General features: G+C 26.6%; 1 protein-coding gene across 2 annotated transcripts in view; it reads left to right on the top strand.

Moving 5' to 3' along the window:
• Window positions 1-16842, top strand: part of LOC132920315 (rap guanine nucleotide exchange factor 4) — a 197338-nt gene that overhangs the window by 82614 nt on the left and 97882 nt on the right. For both annotated transcript variants that reach the window (XM_060982598.1, XM_060982599.1), the window contains one exon: window positions 16311-16417. In XM_060982598.1, the coding sequence (XP_060838581.1) occupies window positions 16311-16417 (107 nt within the window). The remainder of the gene's footprint in view (window positions 1-16310; window positions 16418-16842) is intronic.

Below are 16842 nucleotides of genomic sequence, written 5' to 3'. Positions count from 1 at the left end.
ATAAATTTATTATTGAATCAAAAAAATAAAATGATTATGAAAAGAGATTGTAAGATTGTATGTGTCACTACCATTTCAAAGGATAGATTATATTACTGTTGGCTATATAAGTAATAGAGTAGGTAAAACACATATTTGCTAAATATAATATATGTAAATTATAAACTAATATAGTATTATATAATATTATTATCATATAGTATTGCTATCATCTTAATAATCAAACCCGAAGTAGGTACCATACAATGGATAGCGTGCATAGTTTCATGATATTAACTATTCAGTTTTAAATTAGTCTAAGTATTTTGAAAATTAAATTGCGTATAGAATATGCTAATATAATTAATAGTGAAAACTTTCAAGTTCCTGGGTTTATTTTTATTTTCTATTAGAACGAAATAACTGTAATCGTTTCATTGAACATCTAATCATTTTAATATAAAATTGTATTAATATTTGAACTTCAGATACTAAAAAAAGTATTAAACCTACGTATTTTTGAAATTTTCAAAAATTAGTAGTTTGTTTCCGTTGTATTTAATAAATATTATCTAAATTAATAAATTTAAATAATTTATTATATTTTGAAAAAATTGACCAATATACAATTTAAAATTATAAAAATGATATTAATATGGTGTAATAGGTATACTTATACTTTTTTATTTTGTTTGAAACATTTATGTATGATCAAATTTATGTTCAATAACTTGAAATCTAATAAAAAGTTTCTCACAAGTTGTTTTTACAATAATTAACAAATATCTTAACATCCATTCAGTGACGGAAGATTCACCGTGGCCCCGTCAAAACCAATTAAATGTGAAAACACAAATCTTCTGTTTAGTTATTGTTTAACTTTTTTTCCCGGAACATTCTTATATTTCAAGTAAATAACTGTGACTCGAATGCACAAAGGATTTACGGTTCGTCGAGCGATCGATACATAATAAAATCATACGGAATTCGCTGCAGACAACACAGGAATAGAAGTAATATTTTATACGTAGGTATAACAGACAAAAAAAAAAATGTTATTAAATATAAAGTAAGTTGAAACAATATAAATACAATTTGTCAAAACGGAACAAAAGTTTTTTCAGGCGAACATTTATGTATATTATTATATATACTATAATATTATAAATGTTCCAAACCCCAAACGATGATTATAAACAGTTTTAAATTTTGTTAAAAGGCTTTAAGATGAGATGTATTAGACAGTTTACTACGTTGCATCACGACGGTATTAGTGTGCCCACTCGCGGATAACCAATTTCATAATCCAGTTCGGACAGTACACAGTTCAGAGTTCATGTGAAATATTAGAGGCCCGACTTATTCGATTGACCTATTTAAATGTTTTTGAAAAATCGATTGGATTATAAAACAATAAATAATATATTATTATATTCAGTGGCGTGCTGAACATTTTTCAGACCTGAGGCAAATCACCTACCATTAAACCACTCGTGTATCTACAGCTTTTAATCTACACTTTTTTTTTTAACTTAATAGTATAAATACTAAATATTATTATCGAAAACTTTTTATTGCATTAAATCCATTACTCAGCACCCACCCATTTTGGTCTCGAGAAAATTGTCTCCTCAAAAAAGCCTACACCAATAAAGTTTCAGACTACAAACGTTTTCAAATCTTTTCTTATAATAATCAAATAATGCTAGAATTATTATTTGTTGTAGGTATATTTATAATCAAGTCCACAAACCCTATGACTATTGTTTCGACATATCGTTATGTAAACAATAAAAAAAATAAAATCCGTTAATAACGTAAACCTGTTTTTCACTTCAGGAGATTGTGTTATAGGTAATTCAAAGTACGTTTTATTAATTAAGAACGATCGTTACTTTTTTTTTTTTAATCCACGAGAAAAAGGATGGTGATAAACTTATAATATAACAATATAATATTATTTATTGTTAAATTTATATTTCAAAACAAATATAATATAATATTATAAGTATAGATTACGTTATTATAATATAAGCTCTACGCATAAAATTATATTATGTGTTTAGTCGTATAATATTACATCTTGTCGAAGTTTGTTTACTATAATATTTTAGTACGAAAACATAGGTATGTATTTTAAACTTTGGTGTTTTGAGTTTCCGCTTAAGTTCTGAGATGGTTTGGATTGAAACTTATGAATATGATATAAAATCTATTCACATAATATAGGCTATAGCTAAGTAGTGCAGTATGATCGCAAAGTTTTATAATGACTGTTTTACTGTTATTTTCGGTTTGTGGTTTTCCACAGCCACGATGCATGTATTATTACTACACTGCTATAGTTATTTTTGTCAAATAAAAAATCTGAAATATTTATAAATATGTGTATATAAACTAATTACTGAACTTTAACATTAATATTTAGACTTAAAACTGTCAGACGCTTAACTCGGTGTGTATTGTGTATGTCTTAGGAAAAAATGCAAGCAGCTAAATTATAGCTAATAATTTTTTTTTTTTTAATGGCTATTTATACATTTCAACTTAAAAATATGCCTTAACTTATTGTATTATATATTTATAAATAAAACTTGCTTTTAAAAATCATGAACATGTAGTAATTTGGTGTTCTGGTATTATTACCTAACAATAAGAAAACATTACACAATATCTTTCTCCGTCTAACTTCCGGACTTTTCTATGGCTTATTTCAAACAAAAACTGACTTCAAAATCGGTTTAATAAATAAAACCACCATACTATTATTCAAGATATAATTCAAAACTCCTATAAAATTCTAACCAGATTATCAGAAATCTATCTTAAATTTCACTTCCTGGAAACCGATCCGGACGTTTTAAACCGGAACTAGTGCCATAAATGTTTAAAATCTTAAAATCATTAGGTTTTCACAATACTGTGACATCTTTAATGTATCTAACTTTGTTTATAATTTATTTTAAAACAAAATTACTTTTTATACATAAATTGTTTTAATATCGTATTTGTTTTTTTCAAAAAATAAGATATTTAAAATAAAATAAATCAAAATTTGTTCAATAAAATTGTATTTATCTTTCATAAATATAAGATTTAATTTTTTACTTTCTATTTTAGTACTATGTGTAAACAAAAAAATATAATTATATACGTTTTACATAATTTATAAATAATTTAGTAGTATATGTACTATTATTAATAATTTTTAAAACATTATTTTATAAAATTGAATTACCTTTACAACTATAGAAATGTAAGTTGTTATACTACAGGTGTATTATTATAATGTGATTTCCATTACAAACATCGCCGTAGATTAAATAATTTAATTAATTTTACTATCACTAAAGTTGATACATTATTACTTTATCGAACTTCGAGGGGTTCATTTAATTTGTTCCAAAAGGTTTATCGTTCACTATAAACCAGAATTGAATCAGCGAGTGTTATTCTAACTGAATATCACTATTAACTACATATATGCTCGATGAAGATAAATTATGCATCAAAGGATGCATAACGTAAAAGGGGTCATATTTTGACGTAAAGAAACTCTGTGTGAGAAAGCAAATGCGCCTAATTCAAATTCCAGTATATTCATTTTCATTATAAGTTGATTGTGGTGAGAAGAGTCACATATTTAATGGTTAAATAAAAATTAAGAGTAATATCTTTTTAATATAATATTCACTATTTCTTTACACATTTCAATATAAAGTGTTAAAGAAATGTTTAGATTTGGCTTAATTTTATTATTGAGTCTACACATCAATCACAGATTATGTTTGTAATTGTATACATAATACGCATTGTATGTGTGAAAAGTTTATTAACTATTTCCTACACTTTTGCTTTATCTATTTGCATCGTCATAGATCTATATAAATGATATTTATTGATCAATATTGATACATTTCCCGTACCTGTACTGAACGTATATAATTCGTGTTTTAAGAATGATATAAAAGGGTAATATAGATATTAAATAATAATATGTCACTCGTAATATTATTACTCGGCGGTAAGCTTTTCATATATCATAATGAATATGCTGAGCCGGTTCGAAATGTACATGATACTCTTATTTACACCAATGGTGTTATCGTATCACCAGTGTTGTATAATTATAGTATCACATAATGACGTACTATATTGTAATTATTATACGACGCATTTCGATTTCAGTTTAATTTAATTCGATTTTGGTAATTTTCAGCTCAACGACATGGTATTTGACGTGTTTTAATATGAAATAATGGTGCGGTAATATCTGGAAACCTATATGCCAGATTTTAATTGCGAACCTATAAGGCGCGTTCTAATCTACCTCAAATGTATTATTATTCCACGAACACGTCGGGCTTTAAACTACATTAATACAAACCCATAATATTATGCGAGAGATATTATATAGACCGACCGCCGTAATATAATATATTATTACGCGGTGCATTGTTTATAGTTCGGCCTAATGAGTTTGGTCGAATGCGTCTGGTCCGAACCACATTCGGCCGGTGCGTATTCCGCCGCGTATTTCGTGGCGTTTTCCGACGGACTAGCTATACGTATGTCACTTTATATCGAACAATGTCCGTTGCAAATCTAACACTGTTGTTCTATGTCCGCGGGGATTTGCCAAATTAAAATTTAGGAAATGGCATTATGTTATGGATTCCGGTCTCGCGTGCGGGCTTGTTTTCGTGATTTTTGAATAAACGGATTGATTTTAATACAACAAATATTTACGTATCATAATCGAATTCTATGAACACAATAATACAATAACATTTAAATACAGTGGGAGTTGAAAATATATAAATGTGTTCGACAATGAAATAAATTCGAAATATCGATCACGGGCCAAGTATGTGAAATTGTTTTCGCATTGTTCGAAAAACGTTTCACTACGGTTTCTCAAAAAAAAAAAACCTTATATTTCAAATGTTCGTTGCACTGGAAATAAATATATAAACGATTGTTCCCTCAAAGGACACGGCGTTTTGTAATAATAATATAAATAATATGATACGATTACAGAAAATAATAAGCTTAAAATACGTTTAAAATGTAACATATCATTGCATCCGCAATGCGCGAGGTCGCAGGGAAACAGTGGTGGAAGCTATTTTTTTTTTTCATTTAAGAATTATGCACACGTACCGCTACAACTGTACTACTTGACATGTACATTACTTGGTGACATATGTTATGTAACTTACCCGCGGCAAAGTAAACATTGCGTTACGTCATAAGACTGTTTTTTACGCGCGAAATGAAACATTTTTAGTGGATTAAACGGAAACCACGAAACAGCTTTTATCAACGTGCACATAACAATATGTGCGCAATGTGCGCGTACTATATGTATATTATACATCGCCAGCGTAATATATCGATACGGTGGTAAACGAAAATAAGCCGCCGCCGTGCACACGCAGTAATACAGTACAGGCTGTTGAGTTAAGATCCGCCACAAATGGCGCGCCTCATTCCGTCCAACGGTGCGGGCGGCGGTTCCTCCCCGAAAAGGCCAGAGGAAAGGCCATAATTTACAGCCCCCATTCATTTTTTTTCCTGTTTTTCCCGTTCATTCCTACTCGAGATCTCGGCTGCGAGGTGTTTGTCATGAACTTAAAGAATAAGAAGGCTTTGCATTTTTTTCTTTCTATCCCATCACCGCCGTTCTATAGCATCTGGGTTTTCTTTCCACTATCGCTACCACCGACAAGTGATTTACGTCCACACGAACGGATGTTGTATATTTTATTATGCGGGACGTTTATCCTATCGTAAGACGGACAAAATGTTCACAGAAAATCGAGAAATATTTAATTTTTTTTTTTTTTTTAATATATATATATTAACTAAAAACATAATATAATAAAGAAAAATAATCATAGAAATTATTAGCTCCTTTCGTTTTCTAATAATACATTTAACGGACTTACCGAGATACCTTGTTTATAATAAACAGCACAATAACTTAAAAGAAAATGACAGTCGTAAATTAAAATACAGTCGCAGTATAAACCGTGTAAATACCACATTATTCTGTATATAATTTTATTATTTAACGTTTATGCTGCTGCTCGTCGAAATATCGTAAATTTATCTCGACAATATAATACGATAATACGTTTGATGTCATACGATATGCGCATTTAACTGTACCTAACGAATTTAAGTTCAAAAGTCAGTTTAATAAGAAAAAATAAAGACAGCTGTTTTATCGACCTTGATGACGTTTCCTAAATCACTATTTCGTATTTATTTTTATTTATCTTTGCCCAATAAATATATTATGTATTATACACTATATGTACATATAAATAATATATAGTAATATTCCTTGCGTGTTATATATATTTATATATTTACAAATAAATATCATGGAGCTGCTGATAAAATAATATCATCTTTTGTTATTTTATAAATGTTTCATTTTTCAATAAAAAAAAATATATTATTCAATAATTGTACATAGTTGAAGAAGTATATTATAGTATAACATAGTTTAAAGCAGGGTGGTCCAACCTTTTGTAATTGGCGGACCAATTTACACTTTCATATTAATACTTGGTACCGCCAAAATAAAAAAAAAAATGATGTTATTATTTATATTTTATTTTATTACAAACTTATTATTAAAATTAATAATTATTATATAATGATAATGACTATTGGCCAACTTCCACAATTTCTCGTCGTATACCTATTTTATACGTTTATACTATAAAATTTGTAGTATAAATATAAAATTATAAAATGTAAAATCTATACGATCACATTACGATTTTGTTATAATATGATTGTGACTTTTTTTTTAAAAGTCTTCTAGTAGAGGGAAAAGGCTCAAGGGCCGCGGAATAGAACACCGTGGCTTAGAGTATAGAGTTCGTATACATAAGTGGTGTTAAGTAACGTTATACGTGTGCCATGTTTATATATATATATATATATTATGTTAATGGCAATTTGGGCTCTAAGCATTTTTTAAATTTAATTTTTTTGTTGGTTCTTTAAATATATATATAATAAATATCACATAGCTTTTAAAAAATTAGGAATATTTTACACTTGGAAAAACGTTAATAATGTTAAGTTAAATTTTACAGTCTTCATAAAATATCAAAAACCCATTGATTTTACAGTTTACAACGTTTTACTGAAAATAATTGACCATATAATTTTTAATGCGATTGGTTATATATATTGTCATCGAAGGTAAAATATTAAGAGACAAAGACTTTATTCTCATCGTTTTGTATTTTAATGCCATTCTTCGTAATAGCCCATAATAATATGATGGTTATTTGTTGTGGTATTACTATATTTTATTAGCGGGAGGCACTAGTTTCAAACTTATTAAAAGATATAAAAATCGTAATATTTTTGTAAATTTGTAGTGTTTGTCAAATTAAAATCTAATATCATTTTTTTTTTTATTTAAATAAATTTATGTTTTTATTAGGTATATTTTAATCTATTTTATTATCTAAAAACGTATGACCTATATTTATTTAATTGTAGGGGCATCTTCAGAAATTTTTCTTAGGAGGGAGGATGAGCAAAATTATTTTAATATTAAATTAAGATTTTTTTATACATTTTATTTATAGCACATTATTACAATTAAATATTATTATTCAGTTTATTTATATATTATTCTTTTTCATTAAATACAAATTTCAATCTATGTGGAAATTCTCTACCTAATTGTATCAGTGTATTTTCAATAAATTGTTCTTTTTTTTATTTTACTTGTTCACGATTATCACTCAACCTACATAACCCACTAAGTTTATCTTCACTAATCGTTGATCGTATTAGCCATGTTTTAACACGCCTTAATGTACTGAAAGAACATTCGGATGTACAACTTATAGACGGAAGAGACATATATATTTCCAAAGCAACAGCTATACTTATTAATACTTAGAATATATTTTGTCTTATCTAACTGTCCATTAAGACTCTCGTCTAATTTACGTTTCTTAAAAAAGTTTCATATGCACATAATGAATTTTTAAAAGAGATTTAATCTTGTCGAGATATTGCATACATTTTGATTTATTAGGTTTCTGCATTATATTAATAATAATTATATTATCGTATAGCGGCTAATAATTTAATATCTCGTGAGAACTGAAACTACGATAAGATAAAATAATACAATTATTATTAAAAATAGTTTTATACTGATTATCAAAAATTAAAGTATTCTTACTATATCTAATTAATTGGCCCGTAACAGGTAAAGCTTTAGAAAAAAAATTTAAAAATTCTATGGAGGAAGTGTCCTGCTTGCAAGCGTCTTTAAGCTAATAATTTTTATCAAAGAAGTTTAATTTTTCAATCTAATTTAATAATAACATAAGTATCTGTAACATAAACAATGTGTTTTTGTCTAATAACAACGTAGTTAATGCACAAATAAATTTAAAAAAATATAATATATATTATATATACGTATCTAAATATTACAATATCAACTGTGTTTGTTTATTTATTAATTATTATTTATTTATTTTTACTCCGGCGAGTTAATCTGTTTGTTTTTAATTAGATCTATTTTGAAATTATGAAAAATAAAAATTCGTCGGTTGTTAACTAATCATGATCTACTTGAAAACACAATTCATTATAAACTGGGATTTATATTTGAAACATGGGTTTTAAGGGCTATAGAGTGTGGGTAGTGGGTGTATTTGAATCCAAAGACATGAAATTATAAAGTTATAATCAAACGTCAAATAAATTTTGAGTATTTACATTGACTATATTATTATACATATAAAATATAAACAAAAATCTTAATAATAATTTTTCTTAATACATAAAACTTATTTCAAAGGGTACCTATTCGGAATGAGAGAACGTATATTTTAAACATTGTTTGTAAAAAACCTTGTCGGCGTTATTACAGTTATTTTTTGTTCATTTCTATCTGTTGGTTAATGTTATATTTATATGAAAAAATAATTGTTATTTCATTATTTGTTGCACTCAAAGTAAGTCGAAATTCTATAGTTTTATTACACTGTCAATGAACCAACATCATATGAAATATGAAATATTTTTATTTATAATATTAATAATTTTGACAATTGATTGATTCAATATTAAGATCTTCACATAAAAAAAATACCATTTAACAAATATTAATAATAATAAATGTATTTAATCACAAGTGATCCCTGTTATTATGATACTTAAATAGTTAGTATATATTGTGTAAAGAGACACACTGAGTAATGCTCTGAAAAAAGGTCAAACAAATTATAATTAATTAGTCTGGAAAATGAAAACATTTTTTATAGATATTTGTTTGTTTAGTTTTCTTTATGAAATTTATTTTAATATGATGCTGAGAGTCAAGCTAAATATAATTTATTTAAAAAGATGTATACTTGCAAATTGTATGATAAATAATTTATACTCTTACCAAACACAATTTTTATTTATGATAAATTAATATACAAAATGCACTCATTCTGCAACCATTTAATTGGTATTTGCTTATAACCAGTGGTTATTATATCACTAACCTATCCATTCACACACTTATATCAATAATAATCTGATGCGACACCTCATAATGTTATAACTTCCACTGTCCATCAGTGTCCAGTGTTAATTGCATTAACTAACCACTTCTGTCTATACTCTATAGCTTATAATTTGGATAAATGTTGTTAAATTATAACGTAATAAATATATATCTACTTAGGGCGCTGACAGTATTAGTATTAATGAAAAAGTGTGAATTCATAATAGGCTTTCATTCGGTAATATCTTTGAATAAAGATTAGATCCAGCCAGATTAAAATGCTATACGTGAACTACATTATTTACTACGACTATAATATACTACTAATGTTTAATGGCATTATACAACTCTAGGTTGGTTTATCTTTAAATTAAAATTTAATATTCACTACATTGACCTACTCGATGACGAAGTACATTTTAAACCTACTGTAAAGCAAAGTTACTTAACTCTTTTATATTTATTATTTTTTTTTATTTTTCACTTATATTGCATATTTAATTAACCATCTTCCGTTGTAAATAATATGAATCTAATAATATACTAATGAAAATTTTGAAAACGCTTAGTGTTGTATATATTTTTTGAACTTGCGTTTTGTTTTGTTGGATAAGTTTTCTTGTAATGATGTTCTATAATGTGTATAATTTAAACTTTTCTTTAAGTTTTAAGCACTGAAATAATCTAGGTCGATGGAATTTTAAGAGATAAACGAAATAGTTATATTTGTTTCAAAAGATAACTGTATAAATTAAACAACGAGACATTTTTATACAAACTCGGTAACTATACTTACTTGAACAAATAATATTATCGCTATACAGATGATGTAATATTTACGTATGGCAATGTATATTTTTATCTTTTAGTTATATGTAATACCTACCATATATTATATAAAAAATAGTGTTGAATTTATGACACACATTTTGCATACACAACTTGTTAAAAATCAGATTGATCTGTGCTTTTTTTTTTTTTTTGGTTTTCCACTATGAATGATTTTTATTAAGATATTGTTATAACAACTTTTATTTCAAAGAAATTACCTGAAAAATATTTCACACAGTTTTATTTAAAATTAGATGTTGATCATATTTTAGATTGTTTTATCGCGGTGTTGAATAATGTCTTATAATTTCTTTGCTCTTACATCTTTAAAACTTTATGTATTGTTTTATATCTGTGTAAATTATATAGTATTTAGAAAGAAACAAAATAAATCGTCCGTCTAAATGTTAAGCTCCCAGATGGTGAGGTGCAATTCATAGTATTTCGAAGCTTTAAAAACTAAAGTGGCGATAATATAAAGCATTATACGAGGTCTATTATTGAAAACAATAGTCTGGGTGATCTTAATGTCCTAGGGCTTTACAATATCTCGTCTTTTGAGTGTTTGGCACACTCGTTAGTTGAGTCAAACTGAGCCAGTGACGATGCTCGTTATACTCTTCAAACCAAAAAAAAAAAAAAAAAAAAAACCACTTAGAAGGTTTCTAATGCGAAGAATTTCACGGAACAATTCGGTAAAATAAGGTAAAACCACAAAAGACCCAGAAAGTTGTATAGTATATTATCTTACATCACCTGTATTATTCTCTATTCAAAGATTTTCAATATTATATTATCTATATAATGTTTATACAAATATTAAAAAAATATTTTGTTACATAATGTATATGTTAATATACTTTAAATTTAATTATAAAATACGAGCATCATTAATTATTATGTGTATAATATGCCTTATTAAATGGGATGGACGGATGGTCTTAATATTATGTGAAACACTTCTTTTTATTTAAATACAATTATTATTCAACATTCGGTAGTTGCCGTGTATTACAGTTGCATTTAAATAAAAGTGTGATGAATAAACATGTTTTAGTAAATATTTATAAGATAACACGAAAACATATAAACCTACATTTTTTTTAATTGTAGTACTGTTCTTTGTTTCAAAAAAATTAAAACATTTTATTTAGTAGACTAACAAAAGTGTATAAATATATAGTTTACTCCATAGCTATGCAATTTATTCATGTGTTTGTTGTACTGTATATGTAATATAACTACGCTATGGTACAGTCGATTTTCACTACGAGTATAGTATAACATTATAATATATGTTTATGTAAATAATCATACCCAATGTGATTCGATTTAACGGAATATTACTGCAGATAGAATGAATGTAATATTATATAATATAATATTATTCATTAATACGAATCATACGTAAATAATGACTGTGCCACGCAACGTAGCATTTCTGGTAACAAAAACAAAATCGTTGTATTGATAATAATTCATTTTTCCAAGTTAAATATAAATTCGTTTATCCATATTATCACCGGACAAACCTATACTCGAATATACCAAAATTGCCTACACATCACGCCGGCCTTGGGTTTTAAAATAATAATGTTATCCAACTCCTTATTAGTAGTGGCTTGAACTAAAAATAAAAAAAAACGCCTGCATCAGTGTAATATATCCAGAATTTTCTAAAATTTAAGTCGTGTAAATTTTGTCGATTTATTCGTAATTCGTTCACTATACGTATTGAACCTATTTTAAATATATGGATCAATAGACAATAATATGTCAAACGTATTATCTACTATTGTAGTACTACTGTGGGCTTCCTCTTCAGCAACCCGACATTGTCAATCTCCCCTAAAATGTATTCAATGTAAATATAGTGTGGATTGTAAATATGTCAATATAAATGTAGTATAAATTGTAAATATATCAATATACACATAGTATTATATATATTTAATTATATCATTAAAAACAAAACAAAAAGATTATACTATTGTAAAAAATTATGTAAATAATAAAAACTTCATTGAAATCACGAAGAAAATGTGACGAATTGTATGGACAAAATAATGGTAAATTATTCCGACAGCGCGGTGACAGTATACGATCGTATATCATAAATGGGCCGTCAACTATTCCTTAGGTATCTTCGGAATGTTTCCACCAATGCACGGTGGGGCTTTTAGTGCAAATGTCCTCGGCTGCGCTGCGGCAACGTCCATTACATTGAGAGCCAGTCTCTTATGCAGTCGTGGTGTTATAAGCTTATACGTAACAGTTATATAGGTAACTGTGTTTTATTGAATGTGGTATCTGATTGAAAAAACAAGGAATATAAATTAGGGATACCTCAACAAAAACCTTTAACGTTGTCCCGTGCCAATAAATTTAAAAAAAAATTTTTACGATAAAGCTGAACTAAATATACTAAAATAGGCACACAGTTTTATATTTATTTATTTACTTGAAGAGAACATTTTTACACTCAATTTTAGCTTTTTATTAAAATTTGATTGGTGTTAACTTTCAAACTTTATATTACTGTAAAAATATTGTTGTATGCAAATTAATTATATTTATGGTATTTGATAAAATATTTAATACCTCTTCAAATAAAAATATGCGTAAAAAAATTATTCATAGTTATTATATAACCATAATAATTATTATGCAATATAAAATATTATAAACTTTTTCTTTGAAATTTGTTACATAATATTTTAAATGTTTACTTTGATTTATTAACAATATTAATAACGTTGCGGATATAAATAAATAAAAATAATTTATACAAATAATCTAAACATTTTCCGCATGACAGCTATAGTTAACATATATTTATATAATATTATTAATATATCATACTATACAAGTACACATTTACTTTATGCATAATGGTTATTCATCAAGGTATTATTGAGTAAATCATAAATTTAACTAACACTTACTCTGGCCTCGAAGGTCAGCTAAAAATACACTGAAGATGGCCACTTATATAGATATATAATTATACCTAAATTTTTACCTGATTTTGATAGCGATTAATAAATCGTTTTCACCAACTTTGGGCTAAGTAAAATCTGCATTTTTAAATTCAAAGCCAATGTGTTGTGACGCCGGACCCAATTCAAGTATAGTATCAAATTGCTACGTTGACCCAACTTGTGTTTAATTTTGGAGATCAAATATCTCAGAACTCAACTCGAGTTTTCCTATAAGACACGATACATTTTTATTGTGATGAACTAACTCACAATTAATTAACTTGTAATTATAATTTTTAGGATGAAAAAGTAAGATATCCAATTTTTGATGGCAGTTTTTAGGTTTACAATTTATAAATGTATAAAGTCAATAACGATAATATTTCATTGTATACGAATAAAACATTTCTTCCGACATTTACCCAATATCTGTTTAAATGTTAAAAAAACAAGAAGTTCTCTTTACATACAATTTTATTTTGTGGTTAATACATTATAGTCAAGTATTAAATATCTCTACAATAAACAAACATTTTCTATCTACAAATAACAGTATAACACCATGCATATTAATTTTGATATCCTTAATTGTTGACGGTTGTTTACACAAATGTTTATAATATAAGAAAACAAAACTGTTGAGTGACCGATATTTTAACTGTTCATTTCTCAGAATCAAAAAAGTGTGTTTGCTGGATTTTGTTTAGGCATAATTAAGTTTGTTGTTGTTTGTATGTAAATTTGTGTTCTTTGTGTTAATATAAAAACTATTGTTTTCAATGTTTATATTGTTATAGAATGGTTTTATATAAATGACTTTCTACAGCTATATAAACCATAGTCAACCGAATATTTTATAACGCTATTATAAATGTTAATTTTAAAATACGTTGAGTACGATTTTATTTTATATGAATTAATTTTTATATCTCATAAATAAAATGCTAAATAATGCAACATAATTTGAATATTCAAAAAATTGCTTTAAGTCACCAAACAATTCAATAACATTATATATTGAGCGCACACAGGTTTTATACTGTATATTTTAAACGTAATTAATTTATCGATACTATAAACAGGTCTAATAATTAAACAATTATTGTTTGATATTTTTCTGTATAACAAAAAATAAATAAATAAAAATATATTTATTATTATAACATGTCTGTAACGAAATTTATGATAAATTAAAAAAATCGTAATATCTTTTTTTACTTACGAGTATGGTGTTAAATAGAATAGTGTTACCTCAATTTAAATTCCTGCATGAATTATAGTAATTATACTCACGAAGACTTTATTCGAAAAGTGTTTATAAAAATATTTTATTAATACGTTATAGATAAAAACAAAGGATGTAACTTGCAGCTAATAGAATATAACGAGTGTAAGATATTTTTTTTATAAATACATTTTAAATTCTCTACTAGTTTTACAATGCCATAGATGTAAAAAATCGTAACGTGTCTTTAAAGTGTTATTATCATGGTAAAAATGAAATTGAACCCAAAACCATTTCGTTGGATAAATCGGGGGTATAACGTTATAAGCTATTACAATATTGGTTTCAAGCAGATAGAAGATGTTATTGATTTTACGATGGTATTTTTTTCGTGCCTTATACGTTTCGAGGTAGTAAATGCGTTCCAAATATTTCAAACAGCACATATTGCAAGTGATTGGAAATTGGATGCAGTAAAATGTACTCGAAGCGTGTCAAAATTTCGGAATACCCTCTGTGTCTGAAATATTTAATACATCCTTTTTTTAGAAATATATAATCAATCTATTCGGAAACAACTGTTTCTAGACAAAATGTCTACATAATATATTCCAAACAACAAATCCACTTGCGGGTAACGTAAGAGGAAAAAGAATCAAAATAAATACTCAATGTACAATACGGAAGTTGTACCGTTCAAAAACCCGTCAAGTCCACGGGGAAAAATTGTTTTTAAATTTAAGTAAACATATGATTTATATAAGAGTACAATACTGTTATATGTCCCTTTAATAAATAGTCATTACTCATTATAAACACTGATAAATATAATATAACGTAAAGGATCGTTTTTAGATTTCAAATGTCAACAGCTCGTGGACGCTGTCACGCTGACCTTTATTCGATGTGCAAGCACTCTCAGTTAGGTTAAGTGCGTATGGGCGTGTTGCTATATAATATATTACATACATATGGCAATTACTTAGGCACTTTGTATATACGTATATAATATCTACGCCACTCATGATTTCAAAGGATTTCTACGCCCTTTCCTCGGTTTTCACTTAATATGTATGTACTCAAAGTATGTATTTAAAATATTCCCTTCTTACATTATACTATATATATATTGTATATTTTAAATTATTTACAAACAGAGTGATTATTTTAAGTCGAAAATTTATCACCCTAACCAATTTTGGTTTCATTTTATAACGTTTGAAATGTTCTATGTACACATTTATTCTAAGGTTAAAATACTTGTAGACTATTTATTTACATACAAGAATAAACTATTCTTTCAGCATGACGTATATAGTTGATTATATTTCAATAATTTTGAGTTCAATAAAGCTTTCAAAATGAATATCCCAAATGAATGACATGATTTTAACAATCAAATTAAATTTATATTACTGTAATGATATTTATGTTTTGGTATCATATTTTATGTCTAGAACATGTATATTATTCGCTCAATAATAAAGTGAAATTAATATGAATGTATTAAATAAATATTATAGATGTAATATGAGCATTAAACCAACTTTCTGTCACTTTTTGTCGATTAGAAGAACTGATAAATAAATAAACTATTAATATTGTTAAATCCGTAGATAATAGATATAGCACAATTAAATAAATGAACCCAAAAAGTTTTATTAATTGTTGTTCTTTAGATTATTAAAAACTGACGGTGTATTTCTATTTAATTAATGTATTTTTATTTTTCTTGTTTCAGTGTACAGACAAGGTGAAATTGGGTCAAGTTGGTATGCCGTATTAGGTGGAAGTTTAGAAGCAAGACTTTCGCACACTAATCAGACTTCGTCAACTAACACTGACAAGGTTAGTGAGGAAAAAAAATGGTTTTTTAGTGGTCTAATAAAAAATGTATTATAGTAGTTTAAAACGTATCGAGGAATTTTAATATTAATGTACGTGAACAAAGGTTTCACGGACGCTATAAGCGACTTATTTAATATATTATTATACTCGTATTTGCATAATGTTTACTCCTGGTAAATATTATTTTCAAGTAGCGGTCGAACAGTGGTGTTTATTTTATTTATTTATTTATTTATGGTATATACATTTTAGAGATTTGTATAGTTTAGATAGATTTCTCTAACGAAACTCCGAACGTGGAAATTTAAAATTTGATATACGTAGGGGCGGCGAACAGTCGATTAAATAATATAAATTAGTAGTTATATGATTATACTTAAGTGATTAACAAAATATAATATACATAAATATAATCATGTGAAAAA

This window comes from Rhopalosiphum padi, chromosome 2 (assembly GCF_020882245.1).
Source record: "Rhopalosiphum padi isolate XX-2018 chromosome 2, ASM2088224v1, whole genome shotgun sequence".
NCBI lineage: Eukaryota > Metazoa > Arthropoda > Insecta > Hemiptera > Aphididae > Rhopalosiphum > Rhopalosiphum padi.
The sequence above is the reverse complement of the archived record's forward strand: the minus strand, read 5'-3'. Positions and strand labels throughout refer to the sequence as shown.